The sequence below is a fragment of the Rhipicephalus microplus genome, chromosome X (assembly GCF_043290135.1).
Source record: "Rhipicephalus microplus isolate Deutch F79 chromosome X, USDA_Rmic, whole genome shotgun sequence".
Taxonomy (NCBI): Eukaryota; Metazoa; Arthropoda; class Arachnida; order Ixodida; family Ixodidae; genus Rhipicephalus; species Rhipicephalus microplus.
In genome coordinates this window covers 467,142,652-467,167,572 of record NC_134710.1, presented here as the reverse complement: position 1 = coordinate 467,167,572, position 24,921 = coordinate 467,142,652, and the positions used below count along the sequence as shown (strand labels likewise).

The 24,921-nt window shown below is 43.9% G+C and overlaps 1 protein-coding gene across 1 annotated transcript in view; it reads right to left on the bottom strand.

The window, feature by feature from the left end:
- Positions 1-24,921, bottom strand: part of LOC119161768 (cubilin) — a 274,271-nt gene that overhangs the window by 147,344 nt on the left and 102,006 nt on the right. The window contains exons 6-9 of the mRNA XM_075880748.1: positions 8,522-8,761; positions 4,624-4,740; positions 2,625-2,876; positions 273-440 (exon numbers count right to left, since the gene is read on the bottom strand). Coding sequence (XP_075736863.1) covers positions 273-440; positions 2,625-2,876; positions 4,624-4,740; positions 8,522-8,761 — 777 coding nt within the window. The remainder of the gene's footprint in view (positions 1-272; positions 441-2,624; positions 2,877-4,623; positions 4,741-8,521; positions 8,762-24,921) is intronic.

Sequence of the window (24,921 nt, the reverse complement as noted above, 5' to 3'; positions counted from 1 at the left end):
CTGTTTGAGCATTCGAACGTTCATTCAAGTGAGCTCACCAGTATTTTGTGAAGACGCACTGCCTGCGAGCAAGCACTGTACTTCGGAGCTACTGATTCACATTAAAGTGCCGCTGTTCAGCACTCTTAACGAAATAACACATTCTTCTTCTTTCTTCCTACCTTTGCTAATCTGTGGGTATACTGGTAGATTTATAGTGGGGCTTCCATATACAGAATAACTACAGTTGAGCATATGCATTGCTCATTCACGTGCATAATATGTATGCTCACTGCCACTGGCCACCGTGGTGGTGGTCGTAGCGGCGGTGTCGACAGGGTCTCGGTGCGCAGCTCCGCACGGAACCTGGTGAAAGCGCACATGGAAGCCCTTGCCGGACACAGACTCGTCAGTCTTGAACACCATCACGGCGTTGCCCTCCGTGTCGTACACCATACGCTCTGGAATGACACACGAGGGATAACAGAGAGTTACCACATGCTCGTTCGAAAAAGGCGTCTTGCTCCACACTACAGCTGCCTACGCTCTAATGTGCTACACTGTACGAGAAATGAGCGTTCAGTGTGGTCGAATAAAACGTTTCTGATAAGCACCTCCACCTCAGTAGCTCTCTGTTAAATGAAATTGTGCCCGTATTATACAAAAACAATGTCGACTACCGCTGCACATGGTGCGCACGTATCTAGTCGTCCATGAAGCAACATGAGTGGGAGATCAAGACACGTGGCGTTTTTTACACTACAGAGCAAGCTCCATGAAGTCCCAAGATGGCATTATTACTTTAAGGCAGCCTCTGTCGCTTATTAACACTTTGGAGTTTGCGCCATTTTAAAAGGAGCTTTCATTTTGATGACGTGCCGTCTTGGGGGTCTACAGATGATTATGCTAGCATGGCCAACTAAATACACGGAAACAGAGCGAAAGCTGAGGTAAAAATGCAATCGCCATTTTACGTCACTGAAGCAGAACGCTATACAGAATGGTACTTTGCGGAAACCTCGTAGTGTTTTGATTTACAATAAAATAACTCAACGCGACGCTTGTCCGGGGTTTCAAAGCATCACAGCTGTTTTTTCTACCTTGTCATTATTCACGTTTAACATGGGCGGGCAAAACGAGGGTATTTGTTATCAGCGCGACATTTATTTATTCATTTACCAACTGTGATTTATTCGAGAAACGTTAATCGCCGATCGCCGCGTATGTATAGTATTCGGGAGTGTGCAACACAATCTTAAATGGCAGCTATCTCGGTAATAAAAAACAAAAAAAAACTGGGTCGTGTGACAGCTTGCCGTGCATAGCAAGGGTTGAATTTACGTCGTCACTAAGGTGGCTTGCGAGTTGCTTGATCGGGGCCAGAAATTAGAAGCAACGTGTACACCATACGTTTGAACCTTTTTTCCGTCATCAATCACACCGCACTGCGTAACTATATTTAATTAGATGGCCATGTAATTTTTTTAAAAATTGAGACAATCATCCACCAGTTTTAGTGTTATATTGATATTCTTGAGAACCACCAGTTTTGGTACATTTATTTTAAATGTATGCCATGGTCTAACGAAAATGGAAGTTCTAGAACGCAATATACCTACATTGAATTATGTCAGCTGTTCGTGAAACCTGAATTTTTAATACTGTACCTCAGAAGAGAATTTTTATATGTATTTGACAACTCTGTGTGTTCAGTGCCCATCTACAATTCGATTGCTTACTATTCGCTTGCGTCAATGCACCATGCCTAATTTATCCCATAATTTGTAAAACGTACACCTCGCCATTCGCACAGCCAGCAAATTGCACAGGAATTTAGTTTGGAAATATATTTATTTTTGTTTCTCTGCTCAAATATACCACATTGTAGAAAGTTATACGGTCGACATTACCTCGGGAGTCTAAAAAATACACATGTAAGGTATGTAGACTACCTTAGCGTTGAAAGGGTGACAGCCACGAGTGCACATGTCCCAAACAAGAAGACCCTAAAAAAAAGTCCTAATGGAATCTATGAGAGCGCTTTACCGGCAAAGGTGAAACCACTGCTTGCCCTTGGTTATTCTACGAAACGTGCTCTTTTCGGGGTGTGCCCGCCTAAAGATGTTATGCTCTCGCTCTGATCAAAAAGAAGCAAAAAAAACGCTAAACAAATTATAAGAATTGTTGTCCCGCTTTGTAGTACCTTATCGAAAAGTGTATTGATGAGTTGATGACCAATAAAATTTGCATAGATGTTGAGGCTTGTTATTTGAGGAAACCTAAAAAAGCAGGAATACGGGTAAGATGTAAGCTCTAGATGGAAAATTCATTGGCGGGAGTTTCTCTGAAGTTGACGCTTCGACAAGGGGACTTGTCTCTTTGTGGGCTTGAAGACAGATGACAAGTTCGCTGGTCGGAACGTCGGTTCCAGCTACCCCCGCCCCGCCACATCATTTTTCCCAACAAATAGCCCACATTAAACTGGTAGCCCATGTAAGGAAAGGGCTTGTTTTGCTTTGATTCAGGTGGACGTAGTTAGTAAATTGATCTTTCCACTGGTAAGACAGTGGATTCTGTGCTTGACATTCAAGGCATGTCTTTTACTCCAGCAATATTTTCGTAATCGCCCATTGGTCCCAACTCACTGCGCTGTCCTTTGAGCATGGTGCCGCAGTAACGGTCCCTGTCGATCTGCAGAAAGTCCCGGTCGCAGCGCGAGGACTTCTCCACGTCAAACTCGCGAAAGTGCATCTCGACCGCGCAGAAGGCGTCCGAGGGCCGGCTGATGGTCACGCGGCACAGCATGTTGCCCCGGTATGCGGTTGGGAAGCCGTAGCTGGTGATGTCGTCGCTCAGGCGGTCCGTGCACATGTCGCACAGTGGTGGAGGAGGAAGCACTGAGCAGAGACACGTGTAGCATATAGGTACCCATAGGAAAGTACCATAGAAGAGAGGACAAAAAAGACACAGCTACAAAACAATGAAGTTCCTCCGCGGAACGCTTCTGATCTAAGCGAAGCATACATGGTGAATGCGGATGCGGCCCCTTTAGCACGTGCAAGTGCAACGTAACCAAAAATGATTGTATACCCGACTAGAGAGAGCAAGTTTTATCGCTTAAAATTGAATGTGGAGGTGAGAGAAGGCGTGTCGCCGCATTGCCGCTTAAGTCGCTCCAATTAGGAGCCCCAGGAAAACTATACGCCCCCCCCCCGCCTTCCCCCAAGGGATGTGTCATACAACTTGTAACTCCCAGGCAAAGATGTCCATGTGCGGTATATGCCACTTTGCAGTTCTCGACTGTCCCGTAAGGAAAAATGGAACCAATACAATTTGGGAATGATACCTTCTCCTCAACGCACTTGTTGTAGAAGTTAAACGCGGCGCACACAAGCTAAAATGCGCGACGAAAGTTTAATCTGTTCTGACGTGTTGAAGTGACAGGCTCAAAGCAGTGGCTGCCAGAGAAAAATTTCACGTACTTGCGTATGGTTCTGGATTGTGATCGGAAACTCGGTAAGATATAGGCTGTTAGTCGATGGCCGTCTCGATGTTATCTAGCACCCATTTTCCGGGAATGTCTGGCACGGCGATAGTCTCGCACGATACACATGATCAAAGGGGAAAAAAATTTCTATTTTAAGTTGGGCAGACACACCTTCACAAGACGGTAACAGGAAAACAAATTTGAAAGAGTTTTCATACAGGGCGAGTTCAATAATGAAATATACTGTATCAACATTAAGGCACCACTGCATTGCTTACTGTCGCATCAAGCGACATTATCTTATCGAGAGATGGTGTTCTGGCTCATACGTTGCATACTTATTTCTTTCGGTACATTACAAGCATAGTTGCCTTTGTTATTTGGAGCCTGTACTTTATAGCAGTTCATGGTTAAAACGAAAATGTTTTAGCCGAGCTTTGCATGTCTTTATAAGATAAAAGTGTTATCTTAAAAACAACCACGTACGAATGCACCATCTTTAACTCGGCAGGATCATGCACCGAGGTTTGCCGAAAGCAAGCTTTAAAATATTCAGCAGAGCTTGTTTAGATATTAGTTGCAAAATAATGGATGAAGAAGGCAGCGCTGCAAATTTCACAAAGACGGCAGACAAGAACGTCGCGAAAGAAGTGCACTTCTCTCACAGGAAGACAAGGTGAATGCTCCTTCGCATACATCTCATAATCAGTGGAAAGCATGTGCACGTGGACACATTCAAAATAAGCATTCACTTGACGCAGTATGAAGCCTAGCCTACGTGGAGATGATTGCCCAGAGCCGTTAGGCAGCGCTTTGCAAAAAAAAAAAAAAAATGGTCACGGCATTGCATGAAACAATCATGCTTGCCTTATTTATATCGATGAATTCGAATGTAATCTATGAAAGACGCCTTCTACTTTCACCAGGCTTTAGTTTTTATGACTGCGCACTCTAAATGGCTCCTAAAAAGCAAGCCAATGGTGAAGATGTCCGTGGAGTGTCTGTATTTGCAAAGTTGAAAGCTCGACTGATTTACCCGATGCGTGATCCTCAAACGCCTCGCGTGATTCTGTAGTCGGGTATAGTTACTCGTAGAATATTGAGTATATTCGCTTGGCGAACGTGCTTGAAAGTGCCATGCATATAAAGATACCCACCACTTCCTGGGTAGCAGGTGGTGATTTGTCGGGCCTTAATGTGAAAGCCACGCTTGTTGTTCTGGCTGTCACTGCTGAAGTGCATCAGTAGTTGATCCCGGTTAAACATAAATACTCCTGCAATGAACCAGAAAAACAAGGGTTTTATTACCCTCACAAACACATGTAAGAGCTTAATCCTTCCTTCATTCCTCGTTTCTTCTTGTTTTCTGTATTATTTGTGCAGTTTCTATAAGTCTGTGAAAGTTAACCACACGTTCACAGTGGTGGTTGCCTAAAATGCTTTGGCGGCATCGGTTTGCAAGCGCATTTGTTATTCGGTACAAATTTCCAAGGTAAAATTTTGAAGTTAAGTAACACACCAAGACACGTTATAGCATGTCCATTTGACAGGAATGACATGCCGAGCTCATAGAAAAAAGCTGAGCTTGAGACTTCAAAAAGGCATGCACGTGAGCCAATTACAAAGCACAAAGAAAGACCCAACAATAAGTAAATTTGTACATTAACCAAACTAGTACATGTCTGAAGTAGCGCAAACACTCATAAGTTTCAGCTGAAGCATATTTTAGTGGTGAAAAGTTTCTACAAGAAACGAAACGGAAAAAGGAAAGACCGAGCACCTCTGTCTGTTCTTTATCTCCTCCTGCCCTTCTGTTTTCTCTGCTAACCTCGAGCTACTGCATTTCGCTTGGTAAAAGTTTCCCCGCTCAACAAGAAGTTATTTGAAAGTTCGCAACTCAGAAGTTAGGAAGCGTTATGTACTACTACGAGTGAAAAGCAGCACTAAAAAGACAAGATATGAAAGGGCACGAAACCACGGCGCTCACTATCTACGATTGATATGTGGGGTTTAACGTCCCAAAACCACTATATGATTATGAGAGACGCCGTAGTGGAGGGCTCCGGAAATTTAGACCACCTGGGGTTCTTTAACGTGCACCCAAATCTGAGCACACGGGCCTACAACATTTCCGCCTCCATCGGAAATGCACCCGCCGCAGCCAGGATTCGAACCCGCGCCCTGCGGGTCAGCAGCCGAGTACCTTAGCCACTAGACCACCGCGGCGGGGCGTTCACTATCTACCGAATGTGTCTATTGCTAGAACACTAACAACTATCACAAACAAATCAAGGCTCAGGCTGTGCAGAGATTATCAGGCGATCTAAGAGGAAGCTTACACGTGGCTCATCGCTTTTCTGTATGCGATGAGATTTTCAAGTAAGTCATGCGCGTTCTTCAATGGTATTTCAACGGGTAAGTAGTATCTGTAAACGATGGGTGGCGATTGCGTTTGTTACGATTAAGATATAACTGATCTGTAGCTTGCTTTTTAACCTTATTCGAATGCTCGCGCATGCGGTCATTAGTGCACCACTCCATTAGACCAATACGATGACGCGCAGAAGAAAGTAGAATTGTGTACACGACACCTTGATGACATTCAACAAATTTCTGTCTATGCTTCTAGGTACATCCCCTATTTTACTACCTATACCTCTCGATTACCTTGGTGGCACAGGCTACCGAACTTATTTTTAGCAGAAAACAGCAGTCTAACGCCTGCCCTGCCTACAACCCTCTTGAAGCTGCGCACCACCTTGAGCATACAAGGGATAACCGGAGCAGCCAAAATTCATGTCCAACTCGTCATCTCATTGCCTCTGCGCAGGCTGAGTCTCCATATTTATGTCGTTTCATTACTATAGTGGTGAAGTATCTATAGCTGACTGAAAGAAAAAATACATTTGGTTGATAGTCAGCGCCGTGATGCCGTGTCTGTTCTGGTCCCGTCTTTTTAGGGCCATATTTTTTTCATTTGTAATTATGAACAAACTAGCCCAAATGCATACCCTACATTCCGTTATTTTTTTCTTTCGCAGAGACGAGGCTCAGAATCTTATGCCACAGCCACATATTTTAGTACACCACTGCCTCTCACTATTAAAAAAATGGTTATGCGTACAATGCCGGCTGCAGTTAGGCTGCTTTATGCCACTTCTAAAGAAATATGCCGGAGCCACTAAAAGCACCCCTTCTTTCATTTTTAAGCCTGGAGAAGGTGGTAGCCGATAGGACCACTGCTGAGTCACCTGCCCTCTGACGAAGCGCCAGGAGCCAGGCATGGCGGTTTTTATGTTTAGTATAAGGAAAGCGGAAGCGCACAACTTCCCTCGCGCTGAATGAGCACGCTATTTTGTATGGTCAATGAAACCACTAGTTGCTGTCGGCCAACACACACGCTATAGAACCTTTTAATGTTTACAAACACTGGCCCTTGATGACATCCGGCGTTATCCACCGATGTGCCTTAATAGCATCGGTGGACAACAAGAGCTATAGAAGATAGCCCGCTAATATTCTACAGTTTCCTTCCCCTATTTGGCAAACTCTATTCAAATAAATGTTCTTTTAAAGTACATAAAAGTTATCATTTTCTTGAGAGACTTTCGTTACCTTTGAAAAGAACTTGAAAACGTTCTTTCAGTTCCGTCCGTTAGGAGCTGGTAAATGAGGTTACCGGAAGTTTTTTGGGGTACAACGCTTGAAACCTTGACACCGTCTATAAGCAGGGCAGGCGGCGTCGTAGCTGTTTTGATCAAGGCCGAGGTTGCCCTTTATTGAGTGAAGAAGGAACATGACGTTAACGAAGCGTTTATGAGAGAAATGCTGTGCGTCATCTTGCCGTTATCGCTGTGAATACCTTGACGCCGAGTGGGGCACTCAAGCCAAATGAGCTAGCTGACGTAGGCACATTAGGTGTGTCATTCGCAAATGCACCATATAGGGCACTGCATAAAAGAAAAAAAAGATAAAAACCTCTGCCCGGGATTTATACGTTTCCTCAAGCATGTCTCGTATACTAGATGTTAAAAATTTAATCGATTCGGCTAGTATACGTTGATCGATCGGTTTGCAAAATCACCATGAAAAAGATGGAGGAAATTCGTAAGAACATGAACCACAGCGCAGACACGCGATTGAAATTTTATTCACATGTGCAGAACCCATATATTTACTTACGTGGTTACGTAAACGAAGAAATAATAAAACAAAAAGTCACGCACCCATGGAGAAGGCACTAAGTGCTCTAACTTCAATGAAGGTGAAATGTACAACCACCTGTGACACAAAAGAACCCCATGGGTGGTCGAAATTTAATCCGTAGTACCCGCGTTCGCGGTTCCTCTCTGTCACATGAAGGTTGTGAAATGGGACCCCCCCCCCCTCCCAATTATTGCTATTTGGGCTGCATCGGATCGCATGGCAAGCTGATGCTTCACTCTGATTTCGTATATGCGAAGCTTAGGTTATCCATCTTGTTGTGTGGTGACGATGCCTCACAATTATATTCGTTTTGATGAACTGGGGTGTGTTGTTCTTGTGCTATCAATGATGTTTTCTAATTTTCCGCGCCGCCACCTCCTAATTATGAATTCATACTAACTCGCGTAATGATCAGTACTACTTGAAGGTCTATTATGTTCATGCTAATAAGCGCGAGACATGAGGCCTAAATAAGGTGATAATCGGATGTTAAAGCCATCCAAACACCCATGCTATTACGCCATCGTACACATACACCTACGCAATTATCCCCAAACAAACATGTTCGAGAGTCATTTTCAGCCTTCCCTATTCATAATTTTTTTATCTGCGGCAGCGATAACACGAAGTTATCCGTGCAGGTATTGTACCCGCACAGGCAGTGATATCCTGCAGACTTGGTTCCTTTGCTTGGTATACTAACCAAAACTATTTACAAATGATTTATGAGGTGGACACGGAAACACAAAAAAGACTACTATACGACTATGGCCAAAAGTACACTGTGCCGTGGTTTCGACGTAGCTCTCACACTACTTTAACCCACGTTAAACAAGCCGCGTGACTCACGGACTGCGCCGGGTGTTATGGATCCGCACAGCTTCTGTCCGTCCACGTCCAGGTAGTCGTAGACGCAGCCATCGCTCTGCTCCAGCTCGAAGTGCTGAAACGTGAGCTCGAGACCACAAACGGAGTCCGTGGCTCGACGGATGTAGTACCAACATTTCTGGTTCGTCGCGTACGGCTCCGGGAATCCCGGACTCCAGAGCTGAAACTCCTCCTGAGAGTGGCGCTCCTCGCACGGACCCACTGTGCCGAGAACGAGGTTAGTTAGATAAGGGGGCAAGTGTTCTTCTAACAGAGCGAAAATAAAAGCTTTGTCCGTCCGTCCGTCCGTCCGTCCGTCCGTCCGTCTATCTATCTATCTATCTATCTATCTATCTATCTATCTATCTATCTATCTATCTATCTATCTATCTATCTATCTATCTATCTATCTATCTATCTATCTATCTATCTATCTATCTATCTATCTATCTATCTATCTATCTATCTATCTATCTATCTATCTATCTATCTATCTATCTATCTATCTATCTATCTATCTATCTATCTATCTATCTATCTATCTATCTATCTATCTATCTATCTATCTATCTATCTATCTATCTATCTATCTATCTATCTATCTATCTATCTATTGGACATACAGCATAAGTTCACAATGCATACACAGTTGTTAATGAACAAACACGTATACTAATGCCACAGAACAATACAATAGTTACAAAAAATACAATGTAATACGATATTTATACTGTAATAAATCTTTACATATCATAATAACAAAATGAGCTTTCCTTAACACAATGTTTAGGTGAACAAAAAAGGAAGAAAAACCATAAAACTGGGAAGTGTATCGAACAGAAACTGTATACTTTACAATAAGGAAATGCATTACTCCTCGGTGATAAAAACCATTTGAATGCATAGTTTACAGTTGTTTTTCTGTTTTTTAGTCAATACCACATTTATGGAGTTCATTTAAGAGTTTTGGAAGTGTATGACGAAGTATTTGTTGTGTTAGCATGATGTGTGAAAATGGCATTTTCCAGATATCATCATTGCGGGAATCATAAGCCCTTGTAATCGGTGTCAATTCGGATAGTGTACGAAGTAGTCCTACTGTCTTATGTTTAGACCTTGTAGAGAGATTTGATGGGTACAAGTTTTGAAATGACGTGATATTGTATTTGATAAACAATGGTTTTGTGTGCGCAGTTTTTTCAACACACGCATTGTGACGAAGTGCTTTTTTTGTAATATAAACAGCTGGTTGAGGTTTGTTAGCGTTGTTGTGCCCCAAACTAAACAGCAATAGTTTAAATTAGAAAAAAATAGAGCATTGTAAATAGGAAGTATGACAGCTGCTGGCAAGAAGAATTGAAATTTCACCAATATTCCTACTACCTTAGTTACCTGTTTAGCAATATGATTAACTTGAATGTCCCTGGATAGATTCTTTTGAAAAAAATACGCCAAGTGATTTCACTGAGTCCACAATTTTTATACGCGAGTTTCCCAAAGTCAAATTCAAAATGGGTGGTTCAGGTGATTGTCGGGGAGATGAAGATCACGGCTTTTGTTTTGTCTGTGTTGATATCAAGAGAATCGATTACGCTCCATTTGTGTAAGTCACCGAGAGCTATGTCAATGCTACTTTGAAGAGTATCATAAGGTTTGCTGCGAAAGAAAATGGTTCTATCATCCGCATAAGTGATGTATTTTGCTCTGTGGTCAGTTTGTGAAATCTGATTTACGTAAAAGGTAATAGCAGTGTTTCGACAATGCTCTCTTGAGGTACACCAGAGGTAATTGATTTGTGCCGAGATAAATTGCCTTGGAGGCAAATACATAGCATTATATGTTGCAGATAGGACCTTATAAGTTCAAGTGATGTTCCTAACTAGCGTTACCAAGCTCGACGAACTCTTAATGATCATGCGAACGCATTGACAGAATACGTATGTCAAAGCAACACGTGAAGTGCTCATTCTTCTCGCTCCAACAGCATAATTTATTCGATCGAATGCTACTACTAGGTACACCAAATATATGTATATACTTCACAAGCTGGAACTGTTTAGAATAACAGAAAGCTGAGCTAGTTAGTAAGAATTTATTTTAAAAGACATGTCATGAAAATATACGGGGGCACAGAAGAAATCAGGACGCTACAAACACTAAGTACTGAAACGCGAACTATGACGTAAAAAAAGGAGGCACAAAACTTATTTCTACATGTCCAGGCAATATATGAACCTATCAATCCAGCGCATGGGTCTACGAGAAAGATGTCTGTTGTAGCACTTCAATATGTGTGGGTTTGTGCGACCAGTCTTCAAGATAATAACATTTATTACCGCTGCTTAGGTCGGCTATGCCAGGATATGCGGGGCGTTAACCAACGTTCGACAGATTCTCTCCTCCATCATCATCATCGTCAGCCTGACTACGGCCACTGCAGGACAAAGGCCTCTCCCATGGTCCACCAGTTAACTCGGTTCTGTGCTTGCTGCTGCCAATTTATACCCGCAAACTTCTTAATCTCATCCCCACCTTACCTTCCGTCTCCCCCTAACCCGCTTGCGTTCTTTGGGAATCCAGTTAGTTCCCCTAATGACCAGCGGTTATCCTATCTACGCGCTACATTACTGGCCCATGTTTATTTCCTCTTCTTGATTTCCACTTTGATATCCTTAACCCCCGTTTGTACCCTAATCCGCTCTGGCCTCTTCTTGTCTCTTAAGGTTACACCTACCAGTTTTCTTTCCATTGCTCGCTGCGTCGTCCTCAATTTAAGCTAAACCCTCTTTGTAAATCTCCAGGTTTCCGCTCTGTAGCTAAGTACCAGCAAGATTTAGCCGTTATATACCTTCCTCTTGAGGGATAGTGGTGATCTACCTGTCATAATTTGAGAGTGCTTGCCAAATGTGCTTCACCCCATTCTTATTCTTCTAGTTAATTGAATCTCGCGGTTCAGCTCCACGGTTATTACTTGCCCTAAGTAGACATGGTCTTTTATAACGGAACTGGAAGTGCACTGTTACCTATCTCGAAGCGCTGCTCCCTTCTGAGGTTGTTGTACATTACTTTCGTTTTCTGCAGATTAATTTTAAGACCCACCTTTCTGGTCTCCTTGTATAACACCGTATTCATGACTTGCAATTCGTCCCCTGAGTTACTTAGCAATGCAATGTCATCGGAGAAGCGCAGGTTACTAAGGCACTCTCCATTAACTCTTATCTCTAACTGTACCCTTTCTAAGCATCTGAAAAACTACTGTAACGTGGTAAATAGCATTGTGGAGATTGTATCCCACTGCCTTACGCATTTTCTCCTTACGCATTTTCTCCTCCACCACACTCACAAAATACCATACTGGCGAACGCCAGCCAAGGGCACTATCAAGCGGCTCCAGCACAGCGTCAGAGCATGACTGCACAGTGAAGGAACACAGCGAAGGTGCCACTGCATCTACCGCGTCTATGACCCCTCACGAAAATTTTATATATGAACCAATACAAAAATCCCCGAATATGGCTACATCAGGAAAAGGTCATATCAGGCTTTTTTGGAATCCCCGTATATGGGCATTACATAACTTGATATGCCCAATTCTTGATGTAGCCATATATGGACCTTATACAACCTGATATACCTAATCCCTTGTATACCCATATATGGACGTTGCTGTATATAGCTATATATGACAATCATTTATATATGGCTATCGTCCATTTGGGGTTAAACATATAGACTTATATTGATACCTTTATGTATAGATGTTCAGATGATTCATCTACATGAAGTAAGCTAGTGTCGCCGGTATAATTTATAGTCTGACAAATCATTCTACAGCTAGAAATATTGCTTTTTGCTGAAAGATCAGCATGCAGCCGCCATCGTCTCCAAAACGAAGGCTGTACGTATCCTCTCCACACTCTTGTTCAACTTATGCTCATTATATCTAGAGTTATTTTCAAGAAATTACTGCTAAAATGTAGCTTGCAACTTACTTAAAGTTTGTGGTGAGCACATGTAACTGTTAGTCCACCTTTCCTGAAAAGATACATTGATTGTGTACAAATTTATAGCTTATCTATTGACACTTTATTCATTTATTTATTTCATTCTCACAGTGCTAATTGGCATTACAGTGGAGGAGCGTTTACAAAAAGTAAAATAAAAAAAGATACATTGTCAACCAAACAAATAATGAAAGTCGCCTCAATCACTATACACAACACAATTACATATATCAATGAAAAATATTAGTATTATTTGATTTACATACACAAATACACAGGACGCAGAGGAAACAGGGAGTGAGCAAGCTGGCAACTGCCACCTGGAGGGGCACCAGGCCTGCTCACTCTTTTGGGAGGAGGGAAAAAACAGAGGAAACAAGCATTAGAGGAAAGAAGATGAGGAAGAAAAAAATGACAAAGACTTCGACGAGCATGAGTGAAAAAATGAAAATAATAAAAAGATAAAAAAATAAAAAACCGTCTTTCAACGGGTGGCCAGGTTCGTTTGGTTCATAAATGTAAGGAGAGTTCATTGGGCCTGGTCGTGTCGGGAAGCACAACCGCTTGAAAAGGGGTAGTCGTCTCGGGTCACGCAATTAAGTCCTAGGAATTTATATTCCTTAATCAGCAAAGAACGAAGACAGCTGCGTAGCAAATGTGCGACAGTGCACTACGAGATGCTCAAGTGTTTCGCAGGAGCCACAAGCTGCGCACAACGGACTGTCAACATGCCCTTGACGGTGCAATCGTTCATGCACCAGTACAGAGTCCACTCTTAGTTAGTACAACAGCGCTGGAAACGACGAGACAAGCCACGGCCATGAACACGGAGAGGGAATGATTCATTCGGTGCACTCTGGTCTGGGTGCTGCTTTAGGAGGTGTCGGCGTATAAGCAGACGAGCGTTGTACATCGTAGATGGAATTCCCAGGCAGTCACAGCCGTCATGGTTGCACGACGAAGCAAGGCGATCTGCTCCTTCATTGCCCGCCATGCCCACGTGCGAAGGTACCCACTGTGCAGCTAGGCATACCCCACGTGACAGAATATTGTTGATCGATTCCATGATGTCCATCTCCTAGCTGGTGAGTCCGCTAAGGGCACCACATGAGTAGGTGAGAATGACAACCTTCGATGCTGGTAACCCTTCATGTACGTACTTAAGGGCGACATCAATCGCTGCTAGCTTGGCCGTCACCGACGATTAGGGGTGCGGTATTTTAAACAACCACCTGATATTGGTTGAAGCGGAGAAGAAAGCTGCAGAAACGCTCAGGCCATCGCTGCGTACAGAAGTGTCCGTGAATACTTTTGCATAGTCTTCGAAGTTTTCAAATAAGTGTTATTAGGCTAATTGGTATAGTTCCGAATCAGGTTGGTCACACTTTTTGCGTATTCCTGGAATTGACAGATGGGTAGGAAAGACACATGGGCTGTGCTCTGTCGATGTTGGCAACTCAACAGTTTCGCCGGAATTGCCAGTGATATCATTGAACAAATCCACCATTTCACCCATCAGAGAAAGTGGTCGCTGTAATAGCCTGTTAAGGAGTGTCTGGCCATCTGGGGCTCGGTTCATACGTTCAATATGATGTAGCGCTCTTTGGTCAGCTTGCAGCCTTGGCTGCAACTGGTGTGCTTCAGGCAGTAGCGGCATAAATTGTGCTTCCCGAGGTAAGCGAAACAGTACTCGGAGCGCAACACGATGATTCCGTTCCAGCTGAGACAATAAAACAGGTGGTACATCCAATACTTGCAATGCATACATCACGCAGGAATATACAGCTGATTGGTAAATCGGGGCGTGAGGCCAGCACCAACATGACCGTGCCACTCACGCATTTTCTTCTGCTAACGCAGGTTATCTACTGCTCCGTCGCAAATGCGCATTATCGTAATGGCAGCGCAAGCACTGAGCGGCATACATCGGCGACTACACTGTTCAGAGCCGAGGACCGAGGCCAGGACAACGATTGCGGTGTGTGCCCGGCTACCCATTTCGTACAGTGTCAACTGCCGATCAACGAACCCTGGGCGGATGAAGGCCGTGTCTACCAAGTACAAAAGCAGGACTGAATCAGTACAGCAATGGGGCGTGAGGCTGGCACCAACATGACCATGCCACTCACGCATTTTCTTCTGCTAACGCAGGTTGGTGGTTGTCAAATGAAAGTTTCATCTTTTATGTATTCATGATGCCGGTCACGCCCCGTAGTTCAAGCATGGACTTAAAATGCCATGTTGTGTGTTGTTATACTAGACGTTGCTTTGTTTTACTACGCAGATACGCGTTTTATTTTTTGCTTTTGTTCCTGTGTGGTGACGTTGAGTTAAACCCTGGTACGACTACGGCGGAGGCACTAAATCAAATTTGGGATGGTCAAAAAGACATAAAGGCCAAATTACAGGCTATTGAGACGTCGCAAAATCAAAGTAACACAGCTATACAAGAGCTTAAGTCACAAATAGATTCAATGGAAAGCGCAATAGCCCAGTTCGCAAACTTAAAAGAAGCTGTGACAGAATGCAGAAAGAAAATTGAAGATACGCATAGTATCGTAACGGATTTATCCGCTAAAGTGGATGACTTGGAAAACCGCAGCAGGCGATATAACTTGATATTTTATGGTGTCGCTGACAGCGAAAGTCGTGAATTGCCCACTGCTTCTGAGAAAAAAGTTCGAGAAATCGTATCCGTCCGTTAAGATTGAGCGGGCACACAGGCTTGGACGGTACCAGAATAACAAACCTTGACCGCTTATTGCAATGTTTTCAACGTGCAAAGATAAACAGACGATCTTAGCCAACGCTGTGTCTCACGGGCGCGCAAAAAGTCTTTTATGTAAGCGGTCTTTTACGAAGTTGAAAGACTTTTAACAAAGAGGTGTTGTGGCGCAGACATACGGCAGCAACGATCTGCTTTTAGTGTTTTCGTTCGAAGACGCTAGTGAAAGCGTGGCGCTAGCAGTTAAAAGAGAAGCAATGAAAATTAAACGACGTATCACGATGTACAAATTAAAGACTTGTTGCACTGCTCGTTTCTTCAAATAAATTTAAGAATAAGAGATGAAGAAACACCAATGTGATAGTTTGTTGCAATAGTTAAGGAAGCATTCCCATACCTAGCGACGTGCACAAGTCCGTCTGGCACCACAGGGCTTTTATTTACCGTATTTGTTTTTCGCTGCTCTCGACTGCTCTCGACACGTTATGGGCGACCGCACGGAAAAAAAAAGCGAGGATCGCAAGCCTCAGGGCTTGCCTTCTCGCTCTGGAAAGCGAGGCAGACGCTGCAAAAGCCGCCAAGGAGAGGATGAAGCAGCAACTGCTGTTCAGCAATTCCATGCTGTGCGCACTGGACCTGCCATCGGTGAAGGCCTGCGATCGATCGATCTGGGCCTTCAGACGAAACGAGAGGTGGTTAGAGGGAACTGTACCTCACCTCGGTGAGCAGAACTTCAAGCAATCTTTTCGAGTGTACCCGTCCACCTTTCGTTTCATTGTGGAGAGCCTGCACAGTGAGCTCGAAAGACAGTGCACCAGCATGCGTGAAACCATCACTCCTGAGAAGCGAGTCGGCATTGCCCTATACAAGCTTGACCTCTTGAATGACGGGCAAACACACGACTGCCACGCTTTCCTCACTTGTGCAAAATGGCGCGGTGCGAGACCGAGCGTCACCACGTGATATCGCTGACGCGTTGTAGCTGCTTACGAGAGTTGAAAAGGAAATAACCATTAAAAGAGTTCATTACACCTTCTGCAGGATATGACATTTGATTTTACAAAGACTTTTGGTGACAGAAAAATAAGCATTCGCTCTTTTTTTCCCACCACTCGAAAATTGCTGGCGCCCACTGGTTTCGAGGCTACTCATTCGTAGCCGTAAAAGAGATTGACGAACTCCGCTTACGAAAAAGACCACTTCTGAAAAGGAGTTCGCGCTGTGCCGTGTGTCTGCTGTCAGGAACACCTTTTCGGGAAAAGACCGCTTACTTAAAAGACTTTTAGGTGCTCGTGTGACAGGGGTATAAAAGGCTAGAGTATTAGTATATCGGAAGATTTCTCAGAGGCAGTGCGCAGGAAAAGAAAGTTTCTCTGGGAAATCGGCAAAAGGAATGCTTCTAACGGTGCTCGCGTACATCTGAAATATGATAAACTGTTTTTAATTGGGCAAATATATGTGTACGATGAAAGTCGCGGCCAGGTTGTGCAAACTACATGATGCATGCGCAGCTCTATGGCAGATGTAGCTTTCCTGGTTGTCAATTGCCATAGCATCAAAAACAAAGTGGAAGATTTCCATAACGTGCTTTGCATAGTAAAACTAAGCATTGTGCTTGGAACCGAATCATGGCTAGATGCTGACGTAAGAGACGCCGAGGTCTTTCCAAGCTGTTACAAGTGCTTTAGGAACGATAGAAATCGTCATGGCGGTGGGGTCTTTATACTTGTTGATAGTTCGCTGTCTTGTTCCACACTTGATCTAGGTGGCGGCACTTGCGAGGATGTATGGTGCAAGATCAGATTTCCAAATAGAAAAACATTATCAGTGTGCTCATTTATAAGCCTCCTGCAAGTTCTACAACTGTTATGACCGATTTTTCAAAGACACTAGAGACCGTCCATACTGATTATCTTGTTATAGGCGGGGACTTTAATATTCCAGAGCTTTCGTGGAATGATGAGTCTTCCAGTGCGGGGGCTACATCTGCAGCAGCAAAGGAAATGTTGGACATGCTTAACAGCTTTTCCCTAACTCAGATAGTTGAGCAAACCACGAGACAAAATAATATGTTAGACTTATTTTTAACAAATCAGCCAAACTGGGTAAAAACGGTTTTGGTGGTACCTGGCCTTAGCGACCATAAAGCTGTTTTGTGTGAAATGAAGCTAACATACGAAAAGACTCAGAGGGCCGCATCAAGAAAGATGTATAATTACAGGCAGGAAAATGTACACCAGATAGGCCTTGATTGGAAGCTTTCTTTCCAGAATTCGAACACCGTTCCGGTGCTTGCAGCATTTAGGAGTTATGGCTCTTTTGTAAAACAAAAATGCTTAACCTACAAAAAAAGTATGTGCTTTCATGGGTGCAGACTACACGTCGTACTAAATCGAAGCCATCGTTTAATGGTGAGCTGCGGCGCCTTACCGGTAAACGGAATAGGGTATATACAAATTTAAAAAAAAAAAAACCCACCTCTCAGACTTGCCAGCAACTTGAAACCATCACAAAACATCTGCAAACAAAAATCCGTCGTGCGAAAAAAGAATTTTTCAACGATCTGCCTTCTCGATTCAAAACAACAAAAAAGTTGTTCTGGAATCTGGTCAAATGTAATAAAAAAATGGAGTGCGTATTTCTTCGCTTCAGCATGAAGGTAAAGAAATGGCAAATAGCTTAGATAAGGCCAGCTGTTTTAACACATCTTTTTCCTCCATATTTTCGTCGTGCTCGTCAAACAGCGTTTTACCTGCGCCTACTAACAGATGTATGACAGATATGGATGACGTAGCTGTTGATGAAAACGGCATCCAGTGTCTTCTCGAACACTTAGACCCTAGCAAAGCAGGAGGACCGGATGGACTGAGAGGTGGTTTTCTCAAAATGTGTGCACCGTTCATCGCGCCTTTCCTTAAAGTTCTATACTCAAAATTATTGAGAATGGGAAGCCTGCCACGCGACTGGAAGGTGGCATGCGTTGTGCCTGTGTATAAATCAGGTCCTCGTGAACTAGTCAACAATGACAGACCAATATTCCTGACAAGTATTGCCTGCAAAATATTAGAGCACGTCTTGTGCAGCAATGTAATGACACACATAACCAATCAAAATTTTAATCCAAGACAGCATGGTTTTAGACGAAGGCTTTCCTGTATATCACAATTCAAAAAATTTGTTCACGAAGTTTGTAGTTAACTGGATGAATGCTCCTGTGTTGATTCGATATATGTAGACTTCAGGAAAGCGTTCGACCTCGTAGATCACGGGCTGCTTGTGTGACGTCCCCGCAAACACGGACTGAACGCCGGTCCTCTCAGGACGTTTTCGCTCGTTTGTTAAACTTACGCATCAAAAAAAGGAAAGGAAAACCTTCGGTGTAACGAATGGACATTCCGGAGTGGAGTACCTGGAAGGATTATTTCTACTGTTCTCACGGGCCCCCCCGCGCAAACACGAGGACCGGGCGGCGCCTTGTGGTCTACAGACAGTGTGACAGTGTACGGTGGCAATAATCCGCGCGCACCCTTTAGATTTGTGGCATGGGGGAGCAGCAGAGCACCTTTTGTTGGTTCGGGGAATGCGACCCTGCCGCAGCGCCTGTGCCGGGTCCGGTCTGACTTTCCGTCAGCCTCCGTGGCTCCAGGGCTCATTACTGCGTTCTGCGCGGATGGCCACCCGCGGCGTTGAATTACGAAGAAGCAGCGGCTAGGGAGAATTTCGCGGGAGACACCAAGCTGCATGGAGACGTCGAGACTCGTTCTGGACATCGGCTCATCAAGTACCAGAAACCGGGGCAATTGGTTCGGCCGAAAACATTTTGGCACAACACTGTAAACTCCGGACGTTGGTCATTACAGACGACGCACTTAGTCGGAAGCATCGGGACCATTGTTCGACCGTAATTAAAGTGTCTTCGGGCGGCTCGCCCATCTCTCTCCCTGAGGCTTGAGTTTGTACATTGTTACTTGCTCGGCTTCGTTTGGGAGAGGGTTTTCTACTGGTGTGGGCCGCGGGGGCGGCCGTCGAAGATGACACACACCGACTGACAGAGAAATGTGTCGTGTCAACAGTGGCAATTGATTAGGTGCCACGAAGGGGTGGAGTCGGGTCCTACAAAAAGTGACTACGAGACGATACGAGGGGGGTCGGAGATGCGATGCGATGAGCTCGAGATGGTAGAGAGACGGAATGGAAAATGGAGATAACGGTGTGAAGAGATAGCAATGAGATTCGATGAGTTGATGACTGAGGCAGAGATGATATGACGAGGAATGGAAGTTAGAGATAGGAAACGAGGAAACGAGTGATTGCGGGACGTTATGAAAGAAGAACACGATGGAAATCGCTGAGAGAGACAACGAAGACGACGAAGACGATGAAGACTGACAACATGGACCATTCATGAGACAAACTTTACGCACCCTATTTAGACGAGCTTTGCAGGCAGGGAAGCGGCGCGTTGAGACATTGCGTGATTTTATTCAATAATAACTTCATCATTTGTGTCGTCGTGTGTTTTTTTATATGCATACCCTTGTATTGTTGTAGTTACTTTCTTTATGTGCCTGCCCTGTGTCGAACGTCGCGAGTGTCTAAATCATGTGTTATAATTTTGTGTAGTGATTGATGCACGCGGGTATACGTTGTTTGCAGTTAGTAATAAATTAACATAATCAGTAAACAGAAACAGGTCGTGACGTCTCTTACTTCCCCGCCCCAGCACGAATCCCTGTATGTGGAAAGTGATTGAGACACGTAGCCACGAGGGAACCGGATAAAAATGGGGTTGAGGGGTCTTCCCTCTCTTTGGCGATCGGTGGCTTAGTGGGGACGTCTCACTTGTATGTAAGCTATGTTGGTTTAATATCAATGAACAGGTGATAACATGGATTCGGGAATACTTGGCCTTGCGTTCTCAGTACGTAATGGTAAATGGCGCAAAATCGGGTATGGCTAGCGGAACATCTGGTGTGTCTCAGGGCTCAGTGTTGGGCCCCTTGCTCTTTTTAATATTCATAAATGATCTTCCCGATACCATCGCTTGTTCCATCAGATTGTTTGATGAACATCTAATAATATATAGGGAAGTTACAACGTCGATGATAACGTTCTTTTACAAAATGATTTAACGAAAATGGAAAACTGGTGCCGTGATTCACATATGCAAATAAATGTGCAGAAAACTGCTCATATGCGTTTCACAAAAAAAAAAAAAACTTATAGCATCGACACTTTATAGTCTGTCTGGTTCTTTGTTGCAAACTGTTTCAGAGTGTAAGTACTTGGGCGTATTCCTTACATCATCCATGTGTTGGCACAGGCACGTCGATTACGTTACTGCAAAGGCATGTAAGGTGTTGGGATTCTCGCGGCGTAACACAAAGCCGTTTCCTCAGAAGGCCCGCGATCTTCTCTACAAGAGCTACGTCAGACCAATATTAGAGTATGGGTGCACTGTGTGGGATCCTCCCACAAATGCCGATTGCGACAAGCTTGAGCGAGTTCAGAACATGGCTGACAGATAGGTTATCGGTTGCTATGAGAGAAAGCTTAGCATTACTGCTACAAAGGAAACATTAAAATGAGAGCTTCTCGAAAAAAATTAAGGCAAATTTTGCGCTTGAAGCTTTTTCACAATATATATATCATGGCCACATTGGAATAGACCGTAATCAGTATATTCTTGAGCCCCATTATGTATCAAGACGAACAGATCATGAGCTCAAGGTTAGAGAATATAGCTGCAGGACTAATCTTTTTAAAAGCACTTTTTTCCCCAAAACTATTTTTGAATGGAATCGTCTGCCTGCTGACAAGGTCAGCATAAGAGATAACGAAGCTTTTGCGGCCGCTCTTTGACATGTCATTCTGTCTTCAGCTGCAGTCGAATTTTATGCGGTGTTTAGTTCGTATCACATCGTTTTCGTATTTTTATGTTTGTACAGTATAAATTTCATTTTTGTTTTCTCTCTTCGTCTGGGTTAGCTGATCTTTATGAAATTCATGTGTATTGACAACAATGTATGCCGCTATTTCTCCTTAGTTTTTCACTACCAATGTTCGGATATGTCGGGTTTAACGTCCCAAAACCACCATATGATTATGAGAGACGCCGTAGTGGAGGGCTCCGGAAATTTGGACCACCTAGGGTTCTTTAACGTGAACGCAAATCTGAGCACACGGGCCTACAACATTTCCGCCTCCATCGGAAATGCAGCCGCAGCAGCCGGGATTCGATCCCGCGACCCGCGGGTCAGCAGCCGAGTACCGTAGCCACGAGACCACCGCGGCGGGGCACTACCAATTCTTGAAATGTATGATTTATAAATTCTCTGTGTAAGCCCTCCCCTCCCCCTCCCTGTAATGCCTAAATGGCGCTGTGGGTACGAGTGTAAATAAATAAATAAATAAATAAAATCTGTAGTGCCATCTTCTGATCAATGCTATCACCCCTAGCAGTCAAAGCGGCTACGTACTTGAGCAGGGACAGCAATTTTCACCTCGCAGTTTTAACAGCTGGGGCGCCAAGAAAGGCGATCATCGATGATAACACCGAGGTAGTGATGTTGGTGTACCCACTGTATCGGTGTGTCACCGAGGTAAAGCCTGCTAAGGCTTCGACGAGCGCCTTGCCATGAATGATAAGCGATCGCAGCTGACTTCGCAGCTGAAACCTGCAGGCCAACTTCCAAGTATTCTGAAGTTGCAGTCAGAGCTCGCTGCATTATACCACGAAGATGTGGACCATGGTGTGATGAACCACTGACCCAGAGTGCGATGTCATCAGCATAAATTGCAATGTCTATAGGAAAGTCACATTCTTGCGGTAATCGGCCTGGAAGTTCAGCAAGTACGCTGCTAAAGAGAAGCAGTGACAAGACGCTGCCTTGCGGGACGCCACATTTAACAGCGAGAGGTTCACTCTGTACTTCTCCAATGCGCACTTTCATTCAGCGCTCAGATAGAAAAATCATGGACAAAATGTTAGAGACTACCTGAAATTCCTCCATTCATTAGTGCACAAATAATCGCCTTATGTGGTACCGAGTCAAACGCTTGTTGTATGTCAAGAAATAAAACATACGCTGAATATCTGTTTGCTCGAGCAAATTCAAGCGATGATATATGATCTGCTATGCTGTCGAGGGCTGAACGGTGTCGATGAAATCCCCTCATGACATCAGGGAAGAAAGTGAGCTCTTGTAATCTGGCGTCCAGATGAAACAGCGCCATACGTTCCATCAGCTTTATAACATTAGAAGTTAGTGATATTGGCCGGTATGACTTGATGTGTTGCACAGGGCGACCAGGCTTTAAAATTGACTTCACCTCAGACGATTTCCATTCAGCAGGAATCAGACTCGTTTGCCACACTTTGTTGTATTCGTCCAAGATACATTGATGAAAGACCTCATCAACGTTTCGCAAGGCTTGGTACGTAACATCATCTTCTCCCGGGGTAGTGCGAGGATAACAGGGGCTAAGTGCATGACGCAGCTCGGCCAGTGTAAATTCTGCCTCATCCATCTCGCATGGAGGTCCATATAAAATTGTCACGGAACAAGGACTGGCGTTGTCTCTTGACACAGGACTGGTGAAAATATCGGATAATCTTCCGTGATGATTCTCGGAGACCGTTCAGTTGTGATGCACCATGCGGTAATTGAGGTCTTGCAGACCTCAGGTGTTCACAAAGCCTTCAATATGTGCCATACACTCCCAAAACTGCTCGCCATATGCAATGAGCTACACAATGCGGCCCAGCTTCTTCGACGAAGTTGTTTTGTGTGCCGCCTAATGACTGCATTTAAGCGGTTAGAAAGTGTCCAATTAGAGCTTCTTTTTGAATGCTGTGCCCTCTTGTATGCACGGCGTTGACAAGCACGTAGCCTCAAGAGCTTTAGATCAGGGTTTGGCTTGTCTATGCTTCGCAGTAGCCGTACTGTAGCTTGCTGTAGACATCCACTCACTAGTTTGAACAAGATATCGTGTGATGGGGCCGGAACTTGTCCCAATTCGTCATTGTGTAGGCAGCACTGGGGCTGCTACGAGAATTCTCTAGAACCAGCCAAATAAGCAGATGATCTGAACCCCATGGGTCAGCTTCGCTTGACCAAGTAAGATGGACATCTCTCGTTGATATTGCTTCTTCTTGTTGGAAATGCAGGGAAAATAGCTGTCATGCTTAACAAACACACGCAGCATGTATACAGGCAACACACTCAAGGAAAATTCACACACTCTAGAAAAATGTAGCACAGTCATTCTAACATGGAATGAAACAATTCATTTGAGATGGTAGAGGTAATTCTAGAATGCAGTTGGTTGTATTCTCTGATTGTTTTGCTAAAGCAATCAGTTTGAAATACGTCAGTATTGCTTGCGATTTCTCTTATCTTGAACCTAAGGTCAACGCTGTCCGAGACACAGTATGGTGGAAGTAAATATTTTGCTTTATATATTCCGACTTGACAACAATAAATAGCATGAAATAACTTCAATCGCAATTTGAGTTTTGTAAAGAAGTTTTTTCAGTGTTTCTATTTAAACTTTTCTGGCATGTCAATTGAGCGTCCATAGTGAGTCAAAAAGAAGTACTGACTTGCTGTTGACCGAATGAACTGCGTGTGCATTGAATGATTTCAAGGACATGATAATCAACCTTTATGGAGTTCGGTCAAAAGCGATTGGCATGCAACCTTGTCATGTAGAAGTATTGTGACTAGGAATGGTTAATAGCGTGACTGCTGAAACTCGTGTCTATCGGTCTTTGTGTGCGTGATAATGGAGGCTAATAGGGATATTTATTGCCAAAGAGACACCAAAATGTTTTTCGTAAACATAACCCTCTTTCCGTTCTACCAATAATGCATTATTAACGCAACAGCGGTAAAGAGCTCCTTCCGCAAGAATGCCTGTGGAGGCATCGGTGGTTCTGAGTGAAAAATCAACTCGCCCATGACCGAAAATTGAGAAAAAATTCAAATAAAACAAATAATAAACATTTTCGGCTCTGAGTGATGGTCAAAACTATGCAAGCCATTTGAATGACAAGCAAGTTCTTTACCGCACAGCTATGCGTCTGCTTGGAAATAAAGTATGAATAACTTCTGGTTGAAATGCAGGAAAAATAACTGTCATGCATGCTTAACAAACACGCGCATCCTGTATAAGGCTTCACAGCACAACATGTATTATTGTAGCAGTATTGCATGATACAAGTGTACATTGCTATCGGGCATCACAACACGTTATTACCAACGTCACTTCGTGTTTTAAAGGCAGCCGAACATTACAAAAGGCACACACATTACGGCGCGTATTCTCTCAAGACAGCGTAGTAGGTGCATTGCAAGTTCTAAAAAAATTTACGCACATGGTATTGAGAAACATGGTCTGCTTGGTGAGTTGGTAATTCATCTTCACTCATTTGTGCGAAAAAATTGAACTGCAAGAGGAAGACACCTAATTTATTGATGGATATGTGGAATTTAACGTCCCAAAACCAGCATAGGATTATGAAAGGCACCGTAGTGGAAGGCTCCGGAAATTTCGACCACCCGTCCCAAAACCACCATATGATTATGAGAGACGCCGTCGTGGAGGGCTCCGGAAATTTCGACCACCTGGGGTTTTTCAACGTGCATTCA